The sequence below is a fragment of the Spermophilus citellus genome, assembly GCF_964194105.1.
Source record: "Spermophilus citellus genome assembly, chromosome: 3".
In the NCBI taxonomy this organism is placed as follows: Eukaryota; Metazoa; Chordata; class Mammalia; order Rodentia; family Sciuridae; genus Spermophilus; species Spermophilus citellus.
The window spans coordinates 7,368,828-7,381,732 of NC_138184.1; the positions used below are offsets into that span (position 1 = coordinate 7,368,828).

At 39.0% G+C, this 12,905-nt stretch overlaps 1 protein-coding gene across 1 annotated transcript; it reads right to left on the reverse strand.

Annotated features, from left to right (window-relative positions):
* LOC308645967 (olfactory receptor 7E24-like) lies at positions 1-912 on the reverse strand (the record flags this gene model as incomplete). Its single annotated transcript, XM_081288416.1, has 1 exon — positions 1-912. The coding sequence occupies exon 1, from the start codon at positions 886-888 to the stop codon at positions 1-3; it is 888 nt and encodes a 295-aa protein (XP_081144542.1). The 5' UTR covers positions 889-912.
* Between the last annotated feature and the right edge of the window lie 11,993 nt (positions 913-12,905).

Sequence of the window (12,905 nt, forward strand, 5' to 3'; positions counted from 1 at the left end):
TTAGACCATCCTGCTGGGCAGCCTCCTCAGGGCACCTTTGATTTCCCTGTTCCTCAGGCTGTAGATGAAGGGGTTCAGCATGGGGGTGACCACAGTGTACATCATGGAGGACACTGCACCCTTCCTGGGAGAATGTGATGCAGCTAAACCAAGGTACATTCCAAAGTCTGTCCCTATAAATAAGCCAACAACTGCCAGGTGAGAGCCACAGGTAGAGAAGGTTTTGTACCTCCCCCATGAGGATGGGATCCTGAGAATGGAGGAAACAATTTTATAGTAAGAGAAAAAGATCCCTGAGATGGGGAAAAGGCCATAGATGGCTCCCAGAGAATATTTGACAATGTTATTAGAAAAGGTGTTGGAACAGGAGAGATTCAGAAGTTGAGAAGGGTCCCAAAAGAAACTGAAAATTTCCACACTCTTAAAGTTGGTAATTTTTAAGATCATCGAATTGTGTAACAGTGATTCTAAAAGGCTTAATAGAAAGGACACCAAAATTAAGAAGCCACAGACATGAGGGTTCATCATGACCAAATAGTGCAGGGGGTGACAGATGGCTACAAACCGATCATAGGCCATCACACTCAGAAGCATATAATCCATACATTCAAAAATGGTAAAAATAGACATCTGTGTCAGGCAGCCCATGTAGGATATGGTTCTGCTGGAAGTTAGGATGTTCACCAGCATCTCGGGGACCGTGGTGGAGATGAAAACAATGTCAGCCAAGGACAGGTTGGAGAGGAAGAAGTACATGGGTGTGTGGAGGTGGGAGTCAGAGCTGACCGCCAGGATGATGAGCAGGTTCCCAAGCACTGTGACCAGGTACATGGACAGGAACAGTCCAAAGAGGATGGGCTGCAAGTCTGGATCCTCTGAGAGTTCCATTAGATAGAATTCTGATATGTGAGTTAAATTTTGTGCTTTTGTGTTGCTTGGACACCTTGTGAAAAGCAAAGAGTGTAAGAAAAAAAATAGGAAAATCATCAGCAAGCTCCACTCACTCTGCATGCATTTGGATTCAGGTATTCACTAGGAAGCTGCCCACATTGGAGATCCACATTCCCTCAACACAGGTCTCAGTCTTGTGACACCCAGAATTGCACACTCTTTCCTTGTTGCTATCTACATCATTCATCCCTCTCTCCACACTCAATTTCAGACATTTAATTGATCAATGTTAAAAGCCCAGGAGCAGAAAGTAGAAGTTCATGATTGCAGGAAATTTAGCCTACCATTTAAGGGGAAATTCAGGAAATGGAATGTTTTTATTAAGAAAAAATAATGTTCATGGAAGTTTATTAAGATCCAGCTCAATTTACTTTGTTTTGTTCTAACAAGTTGAGGGTAATGAGTCTCAGTCAGAAAGCATGGTCATGAGACATTTATCTTCAAAGTGACACATCATTTTCTGTTTTCTCATTGCCCTCTTCTGCAGATTAAGGCTTGCTCTTTAAAGGCATGCAATATAATGCAAATTTCCTTGTCATTGGCACATTTCAAATTTCAATAAATATTATTGAGCTAAATGCATAAAATTAATAGTAACCCTTATAACAAATGTGGCTGAAAGACATGATATTAAAAACATAAATGATAAAAAACACTTTAAATAGTTTGATTTTATACTGGTTTATTTGTATGAACCCATACAATATCAGCAGAATAGCTGGCATATAGAAGAGCTCTTCACTGTTTTTCTTTCCTTTATTCTCTCCTCCAGCTGACCTGTTAAAACTGCTCTATTGTTTTGTGATCTCAGGCCATCAAGTTTGCAGTTTAAGATTTCATCACCAAAAAAAGGCCCAAAGCTAAGTATATATTTCTAAGCACATTATTTCCACTTTGTGGATTCTCTGGTTTATGATATGCAAATTCTAATTCTCTCACTTAAGCTATGTGAGTGTAACTTGGGGTCATTATTTGTCTCTTCTTGCTGTGGTTTAATTTGTCCCTATTTGGGGTAATAATTACTTACCTTGGGTTTTAAAAATCTTTCCAATTACCTAACTAGTGGTTTTGTCTCAGTTAATGTTATATTCATCTTTGGATATTTTAGATTATCCACATACTGTGAAATCAGACCAACACCAGTTTAATCAGGATATCTGCATGTGAAATCCTAGGTGGTTTTTTCTTACACCAGAGTTGGAAACCACTGTCTGAAAACATCCTGGCACTTAGGAAAAGCTCCATGAATATTACCTTCTCATATTTCAATAACACCCACTATCTATGTTTCAATATATGTATTTGACAATACTTATCTCAGGACTAACACTGTATAGAGAGATTTGAACAATTACCTGAGAAATTTGAGTTCTTAGTGAGCTCGTGATTTAGGATAAAGAGAGGGGAAATACTGAATCTTAAAGGAAACATCCACAAGCATTTGAGATGTAGAAAGTACAGTTATAAATCTTGAACAACATGCCCTTGGCCCATGCCCTGGGCTCATGACCCTGTAATATAGGGGAAATAACAAGTGCAGGGAAAATTGGTACAGAATTGTGCAGCTCTACCCTGGGTCACCTCCTGTCCAGGACCTGATACAACCCTTCTATAAACATTTGACACCCAGCCCAAAACAGGGCTTCCTCTCAGCCTCAAGACAGCCCACATTCTCCCTTGCAAGTGTACCTGCCTTCATAAATAAACCTCTGTCCATGCCTCTGTCCAGCTCCTGCTGAAATTCTTCTCCATCATGCTGAGAGCCATTAGCCAAGTAGGTATGACAATTTCCTTGCCAGTGTACCCCATGTTGCTTAGAGGAAGGACTCGTGGAAATGGACTGCCTTGCACATTTGCAGTGATATTGCATGTAAGTTTGAGAAAGGTGACCCTGCTCAAGGACCAGGGTGGATCCGGGTTTAGGGAGGATCCTACTGGATTAGGGCGGATCCAGGTTTAAGGTGTATCCTGCTGGGAATAGGGAGTATCCCGCTCCTTGGGTTTAGGGCAGTTCCAGGTTTAAGGTGTACCCTGCTGGGAATAGGGCCTATCATGCTGCTTCAGGCACTCCTGATCCTTGAGTTCCCGTTGAGTTCTCCTGGGATTCAGACTGTATTTGGGATTCAAAGCCTGGTGGAGTATGTGAATTTTGTGGCAGAACATGGATTTTGGCCCAGAACGTGAATTTCCCCAGAACGTGTTTGTAGAGGGCCGGTGTGAGTTCAGGAATAAAGAATTGCTGTTTAAATCTACAAGGCTGTGAGTGGCTCGTGATTTTGTGCCCAGCCAGACTGCAGTACCATCACATATGCCAAGAACCACACTGGTCAGTCCCAGGGCTGAGCTCCCCTCTGCCCTGGGAACCCCTTGGACCCATTTCCAGAATATCTCTTCCCCCGTGACATTACTATCTCTGCCTGATTACATTGTCCTGCAAACCTGTCTCCCAAACACGACTACTTCATGAAATGGGGAGGTGTGATTTTCTGTTGATATCAATATTAATTTATGTTCCCATAAAGGTTTCCATTAAAAATTACCTAAAGGGCACCTAAATCTCATCTAAGTAGTGCACAACAGAATACCTAGAAATGCACCATTTACATTAAATTGAGGTGCTAATTCCATTTGTGAAGATCATTTCTCTACTTCAAAGTCTTTATCCTGCACAAAGCATTACTTGAAGAAAGTGCATCATTTAACCATTAAGATATGGCAATCATTTCAAAATTGTTGTTCATCTCTCCATATAACACAAATAAAATTTCTATATAATATATCAGCAGGGGATAGGGATGTGATCTCTGAAGAACAATGCATGTCAAAATTTACTCTTTAAGAGCTACATTTACTTACAAATTTAAAAATAATAATCATAATAGTTATACTTAATAGTTGGATTTGGGTTTTTCCATATTATTATGAGTGTATTATAGTTGTACATAATTGTGAGATTCATTGTTACATATTCATACATGCACACAATATAATGGTATAATTTGGCCAGTATCATCCCCTAGTATTCTCCTTACCCTCCTATCCTCCCTCCCACAGTCCCTTTCTTCTGCCATACTGATCTCCCTTTGATGTATAAGAGAATTATAGTTATAATACCAGTTTTGTTTATCCTGATATAATCATATGCCTGTGAAGGGAAACCAGATGTGTAGACTCAAAAGGGTCTTGGCATACATACTGGGCTACTGACCAGATGGCCAAATGGGTCACAGGTTTACAATGTTGAGTTTCCTTTTTCTCCAATAGACCAAAATATAGCAATCTTCAGGGTTCAGAGACAGAACATGGGAGTTCCCCATCGGAAAAGTTTCCTTAGCAGCTCCTGGGACAGTCCCTCAGTCCTTCACTTTACTCACAGGTACAGCTCCTCTGCTTCATCACAAGACAAAGTCACAAGGTCCTAGTTCTCCAGCAGTCATTTCTTAATAATCTCACCAGCCACCTGGCATCCTTAGGATGGAAGGGGGTTGCCTGGACTGTCAGAGCTGCCCAAGAAGACTAGGGTGGGGGAAGCTGTGGGATCCCAGGTAGGCTATCAATTTGTTTCCAAAAGCTTCATCTTGTCCCCAATACCAATTCAATATTAAAAACAGGGTTGTGAGAAAACAATAAGGATTATTGTTTTGCTAGTAAAGGAGAAACACAGAGGAATCTTGTCCTAGAGAATGTGATTCTCACCTACGTCTTCATCTTAATATGTGTCACCAAACACTGCTGACCATGACATATTCTCTGCATAATGACTCCTGAAGACATCTTATCTGGTTTATAGGATATTTCTATGTTGGTCAGGTACAAGAGAAAGTGTTTGCATTTGAGTCATAAGAGCAACACTTTACTTGATATCACTACCCTGCCAGTGTGTGCCCAGTGTGTGAGAATCACTCCATTTTTCCCAGCTCCGACTGCTTAAGGAGAGAGGGAGAGCAATCCCCAGCTCCAAAACATGTGCAGAATCAAAGGGGAATTCGGAACTCGATAACTGATTGGTCATTGTCACTTTAAATTAAAAGATGTATGATTAGGGAAATGTCAACAGTATTGAGGAAACAAATAGTCAACAGGTCCCAGAGACTCCAGAGTGGGAAACTCTGATATGTGCCTCAGTAGAAGATTTGGGTTTCAGGTGATCCCCAGGTTCTCCCACATTTTTCTATTTTTTTACTTTAGACAATCTTTGTAATGAGTGCTCAAATTTGACTAAGTTAGAAGAAATTAAATAAAAATAAAAGGTTCCTATGTCCATGACAAGGACACAGAAAGATAGTGATTAAATTGCGATGACTTTCATGGGGCACTGTTCAAAGAATGAAAGTACCGACTGGAAGCAAGAAATCCATGAATCCAAATTAATTTGGGCCATTTTGGGGGAAGAAAGATCAGGTGAATTCAACGTGGAACAGATCTGTGTTTTTAGATGCCTCCCTGTACCAAGGTAAGCATGGGCCCCAGCGAGTCACAAATAGAAAAAGGGACACCTTCCCAAATACACATCAGAGACATGTCAAGCATCAAAATTAAAATACCCAATCCAGAAATAAAGACATTGAAACTTTGAGTAGGGGATAAATTCTTTGAGTTGCATGAGGATTAACCTAATCACTACTAACAGTAACAATAATATCTAGATCCTTTTTTGCTCCAAAATTTTTCAAAAATAATGCATTATTCCTGTAAAAGCACGATGTATCTATTTCATCCTTGGTCATTGAAGTTGTATCAAACAAAACCAACTTAGATACCAATGCTGAATCCAGACTCTAGTGACTTACTGTACCTCACAGACACAATAAGTGGTACTGAAAGACTCTAAGAACCATCTGTTGTGTGTTTTTGTTTTCCTCCACCCAACATAAAGTTCTCTACCTCTGACCTAAGGTTTTAAATATAAGGTATACATTCAAGTGATGTAAGAATAAAATAAAATAAAATAAAATAAAGACATAAATTAAGATTGTTTTAAGATTAGAGGGCTGTTTTTGAGCATAGAGGGGCATGTGGTGAGGTCCAAGGAGGTCCTGGAAGGGGCCCAATAGCGCAATCTGTGCTGAATGATCATCAGACTCCCCTACTGTGACCTCTCCAGTGACCTGTGGTTGTTCTTCCATAGTGCATACAGCAGGCACCCACCCTGCTCTGCCCTTGATCACCAGGAATCCAGCAAAGAACTGCACCATGGGCAAGCTCTCTTTCTGCAGTGACAGGGAAGAGGAATGGCTCTTGGCTTATTGATGGGACAGCCTGCCAGGATTATCCTGTGATGCTCTGTGTCCACGATCAGACAGCCCAGTGCAACCAGGCTGCAGTCATTTCTACCTAACAAACAAGAGCAAGTTGCATAATTATAAAGTTCTTTTTTATTGTAAATTAATGATAAATGGGGCATGCATTTTCAGAGTGGGACAATACACAAGAAATGAAACCAATGATAGAGAACACATGGCTCACCCACTGAGTCTAGAAACCTCTGAGTGTCAGTCCATGGTGCTCTGGTTTCTGGCATGGTCGTCCTCATCCTTATCACAACCAGAGTCTTTTCATGTTGCTTGGAAATCTTCTTTCTATTCATTCTTTCTATTTTGGTTTTTATTTTTTTAATTTTTTGTACCAGAATTTGAACTCAGGGGAGCCTAGCCACAGGACCATAACCTTAGCTCTTTTCATTTTTTGAGACAGGACCTCATTAAGTTGATTAGCACCTTGCTAAGTTGCTGAGGCTGGCCTTGAAATTGTGAACCTCTGCCTCAGCCTCCCAACCCTCCAGGATTACATACACACACCACTGCACCAAGCTAGTGAACACTTCTGAAGACACATTTTGTAGCTTATGGGAAACAGAACCAGTGTGAATGGAGAGCACATTTTAAATAAGATATCTAATACCCTAGCAAAAATAAAAACATAAACTTTTCAAACAAGATGCATGAAAATTGACATACTGAAGACTCCCATCTGGATACTCAAACTGTGATGTTTGTCCTTCTGATAGAGGAGCAATACTTTCCATCTTTCTACCAGGGTCCCAAGGCTCCATCTGCACCTACTGGGTTATATTGCTTCTCTGCTGGCTACTGACAAAGAAGTGCATGTGCCAAGACATACCCATACCTGGTGCCCAACAAAGGCTCAGACTCTGTGCCCAGCATTCCCATGAATATGCTGTCAGCTGGGAGCTTCCTGATGCAGAACCACAGCAAGACACACAGCCATGCAGCTCACTGGACAAGAACCATCCACTGAAGGGCTGCAGGCACAGGCTGATTGGGCCCTAACATATGACCTTGGAAGCTCAATGCACAGAGCTCATTATTGAACTAATGCCATCTCTAAGGACTTCTCAATATTAATGCAGGAAGATGAAGAAAAGAAAATGAAGGTCCACTTAAGTTTTGGACCCTATCTCTAATTGGGAGGGACTTTGTGTACTCAATTTACTGTTCTCCCTTCTGTGTTTTAAAGATAATCAGCTTTTAATGTCTATTCTTAGTATAAATATGCAATATAAATATAAATAACAAAACATTGCTATTGGAACCTAATGAGCTTATGCTTTAGTTACATTTATTTGGTCATTAATATTTTTTTTATGAAGCATTCAGTCATTTAAAAAATAGTGGTTCTCCAGCTCAGGACAATTGTCAAAGAACTCTGCAGCATTGGAATGATGAGAAACTCTAAAGTATGTCTCAGAAGAAGCTCTAGGGTCTCTTCTCACTCCCCTGTGTTCCTACTTTACTTTTCCTAGGCTCATGGACATGTCTGCCATTGTTCTTGAGTAACTGAAATTTGTAGATGCTGCTAAGGAGAAGTATAGGGCTCGTGTTTCAGTGACCAGACAAAAACAAGACCTGTTCAGTCAGTGAAAACCAGCAAAGGGAGGATCTACACTAAAGGGACATTCAACCAAAGGAGAAACTAAGTCAAATTAAAAACCAGAAATACATCAAACTGACGGGGAATACAAAACATATCACAATAGTAACCTTGAATTTCAACAGCCTAAACTCATCAATCAAAAGACAAAGATTGGCAGGTTGGATTAAAAAGCAAGACCCAACAATATGTTCATTGGCAAAAACATTTGCAGGCTGAAGGTGAAAGAATGGGGGAAAAACTTTTCACTCATATGGATTGCATATACAAGCAGGGGTTTCCATTTTCATCTCAGATAAAGTGGAATTCAAACCAAAGTTATCAGAAGAAACAAAGAATGACATTTCATACTTCTTAAGGGAAGTATAAATAAGTAGGACATAAAAATTATAAATAGTTATGCTCCAAACAATGGAACATCTATGTACATCAAACAAACCCTTCTCAATTTCAAAAGTCAAATAGACTACAGCACAACAATACTGGGTGAATTTAACACACCTCTCTCATTACTGGACAGACCTTCCAATCAAAAACTAAATAAGGAAACTATAGAAATAAATAATATAATAAATAATTCACACTTAACAAACATATTTAATCAATCAAAAATTGCATATGTTTTCTCCTCAGAAGCACATGACTCTTTCTCTAAAATAGACCATATTTTATGCCACAAAGCAACTCATAGTTAATACGAGAGAGAGAAAGAGAGAGAGAGAGAGAGAGAGAGAGAGAGAGAGAGAGAGATAATACACTACATTCTCTCAGACCACAATGGAATGAGATTAGAAATCAATGATAAAATTTAAAAAAATACAAGCTACAGTAACAAATGGAGAATAAATTATACAGTATTCAATGATGAATGGATAGTAGAAGATATCAAGGATGAAATAAAATTCTTACAATTTATATCACAATCTCTGCGGCATCATTAAGGCAGTAGTGAGAGGAAAGTTTATTGCACTGAGTGCATTCATTAAAATAATAAACGTCATAAAATAAATGAATAAAACTACATCTCAAAGCCCTAGGAAAAAAAGAAGAAGAAATCAACATCAACAGCAATAGAAGAAAAGAAATAATTAAAATCAGAGCTGAAATCAATGAAATCAAAACATATGAAAAAACAGACAAAAAAGTTGGTTCTTTGAATAAATAAATAAAATAGACAAACCCCTGGTCATTCTAACAAAAAGAAAGAGAAAGAAAACTGAAATTATTAAAATACAAGATGAAGTAGAAAGTATAAAAACTGACATGTCTGAAATACAGAAAATAATTAGAAATTATTTTGAAAATTTATATTCCAAGAAAATATAAAATATCAAAGACATTAAAACATTTCTAGACATATGACCTACTCAAACGGATGAGGATGTCATACATGATTTAAAGAGATAAAGTTCACGTAATGGAATAGAAAATGTCATCAAGAGCCTACCAACCAAGAAAAGCCAAGGACCAGATGGATTCCTTTTTTTTCATGTTGTAACAGTCACATTTATAAGATAGTTTTATTGCCTTGGTTCATTGTATTGTTAACCCACTCTAAATGAAATTATTTAACATAGAACAGTGATTCAAGTTTTTATTTTTTTGAATATTTATTTTTTGTTTTGGGTGGACACAATCTGTTTTTTATAATTATTGTTTTAATTTTACATTTATTGATTTTTTTAAAAAATAAATGACAGTGGAATGCATTACAATTCTTTTTTTCTGGCTTTATTTTTTTTATTGGTTGTTCACAACATTACAAAGCTCTTGACATATCATATTTCATACATTAAATTGAAGTGGGTTATGAACCCCCAATTTTACCCCAAATGCAGATTGCAGAATCACGTCGGTTACACATCCACAATTTTACATAATGCCCTATTAGTAATTGTTGTATTCTGCTACCTTTCCTATCCCCTACTATCCCCTACAATTCTTATTACACATATTCAGCACAATTTTTCAAATCTCTGGTTGTATATAAAGTATATCAGCACAAATTCTTGTCTTCATACATGTACTTTGGATAATGATGTACATTACATTCCACCATCCTTGCTAATCCCCTGCCCCCTACCTTTCCCTCCCACCTTTCTGCCCTATCTAGAATTCTAGATAGGACCATATCTGCTGTACAGACTCCTCAGTGCTCCATTAATGGTCCTGTTCCTCAGGCTGTAGATGAAGGAGTTCAACTTGAAGGTGACAACTGAGTACATCACTGAGGCCACTGCACCCTTTTTGGGAGAATGTGACACAGCTGATCCAATGTATTCATCAATGCCTGTTCCATAAAATAAACAAACATGGCCAGGTGAGAGCCAGAGATGTAGAAGTCTTAGTACTTCCCACCTGAGGATGGAATCCTCAGAATAGTAAAAGAAAAGGATCCTGTAGATGGAGAAAAGGCCACATGTGGTAACAAAAAATACTGGAATATGTTTTCAGAGAAGGTGTCAGAACATGAAATATTCAAAAGTTGAGAAGAAACTAGAAATTTCCACATCCTTGAAACTGGTAATTTGTAAGATCATAAAATCGTGTATCTGGGAGTCCAAAAGACTCAGCCAAAAGACATTAAAATTGAGAAGCCACAGCAGTGAGAGTTTATTATATCTGGGTAATTCAAGAGTGAAAGATGGCCACAAACTCTCATAGGCCATAAGAGTATGAAGCATATAATTCATACATCCAAAAATGGCAAAAAGAGACATCTGTGTCAGGCAGTCCACATAGGAGACAACTTCCTTGTGAGTTTGAACCATGGTAGAGATAAACAGATGTCAGTTAGGGTCAGGTTGGAAAGGAAGAAGTACATGGGGGTGTGGAGGAGGGAGTCAGAGATGACAGCCAGGATGATGAGCAGGTTCCCAAGCACTGTGACCAGGTACATGGACAGGAACAGTCAAAGAAGATGGGTTGTAGGTCTAGGTCAACTGAGAGAACTATGGGGTGGAATTCTGGGATGCATGTTAGATTTTGTACTTCTTTATGTCTCAGATAATTTTTTCAGAAAGCAATGAAAGTGAGAAAAAGACTACATCAGCAGTACTGCCTGATTCTATGTGCATTTGAATTCAAGTATGCACAGCAAAGCTGCTCACACTAGAGATCCACATACCCTCAACATAGTTTTCAGCAGTGCAACACCCAGTCTTGCACATTCTTTCACAATAGCTCTCCATCATTCACCCCTCTTTCCATTCCCTATTTGAAGACATTGAACTGAGCAAAGTTAGAAGCCCAGGAGAAGAAGAGAAAAGTTCAAAAAGATAATAAAATATAGTCTATTGTTTAAAGGAAAACAGAGAATAAGTAATGACCTTTCCATTAAGAAAAAACAATCTTTATAAAAGTTAATTAAGAACCAGGACAATTTACCACATTTTGGTCTATGTACCAAAAAAAAAATTCTTTGACTTATTCTATTTAAGATTCCATTGGGGCTCCATTCTCTGACAACTAAATTTAGGATAATGGTTGACAATCAGAAAGCAGGTTATGATCCAGTTATCTTGAAAGGGGTTCATCATTCATTGATTTTTTCTCACTTCCCTCCTCTGTGAGTTTAAGCTTGCTGTTCAAAAATTATGTAATATGAAACAAGTATCCTTGTCTTTGGCACAATTCAAATGTCAGTAAATATGACTGAATTAAATGCACATCATCAATAGGAACACTGACTACTAATGTGGCAAAAGTAGATGATATTAAAATTACAAATGATAGGAAATACTTTTAATTGTTTAATTTTATACAGACTTTTTTTTCTATTCATACAATATCAGGAAAATATCTGGTATACAAAACAACACTGTGTGCTTTTTCTCTCTCTAACCTGTTAAAAGTGCTTCAGGGTTTTGTGATCTCAGCCCATCAAGTTCAAAGTTTAACATTTGAGCACCATGAGAAACCCTAAAGCTCTCTCTTATTTCCAACCATCTTATTTCCACTTTATGGATATCTGGTCATTCCTTATATGTGGATTGCAGTTCTCTGTCTTAAGCCACATGACAACAAAGCTGGTTTGATATATGTCAGTTGTGATTGTGATTGAATTAGGAAAGAATTAAAAAAAAGGACAGTACAGGAAATAAGGTAAACACTTCTGGGTAATTCTCGAATTTTAAATATAGTTAAATAATTATGTATCTTGGTTCTCATAAGAAATTATTGCTGCATTCTAGCTGGGCACAAATAACCGAGCCACCACAAAGCCTGGTAGGTTCAAACAGAAACTACTTTATTTCAACTCTCACTGGAACTGCATGAGCACTTTTCCACCAATGCCACCCACGTGGCCTTCTCCCAGGACACACCACACACCAACCGGAAATCCCTCCTCCAGAAATCCCTCCTCTGGCACTTCCCCAACCAATGGGAACTCTCCGGGAATCCCTGGGAGAACTCTAAAGTACCAGTCCTCCAAAGTAGCAGGCAGAGGAGGACAGCAGGGGTCTAATATCCAATTGAATACACAGCTTAACATAACCATTATCATCTCAATGGCTTGCTGGCATCACCTCTCAACTACTCCTCTGGCAAAAATGCCATGCATCATTCCAACTCTGCTATGGCTCTCAGCATCTCCCCCCTTCTGTTTAATTAAACACCAAGCTTGTGGCTTAGGGACCCTGCCTGTTAGGCTGTCCAATACTACATATGGTCCTTACCTGTCATCAGATGAGCTGACCTCAAGGTGTCAGCCTCCTGTCTTAGTTTGGTACCAGTGCAATTGGATCTTACCCGTCACTGACTACCAGTCCAACATACAGCCATACATGTGGATAGGCCTATGCGCCAGTGGGGGGGTGAGGTTCTTTGCCTCACCTCTGTTGGCCCCCAAATATGTCCTTGGTGCCAGTGTGGGGGGGTGAGGTTCTTTGCCTCACCTCTGTTGGCCCCCAAATTTTAGACCATCACTAGCAGAAGGGAGGAGGATACAGAAATGCCATGACACCAAGCCAATTGACGGCTCCTTGGAAAAATTGTACCACCGATGACACCATCAGCAAAGATGCCCCAGCAGTAGCACAATTTGCTGCACCAACAGATAG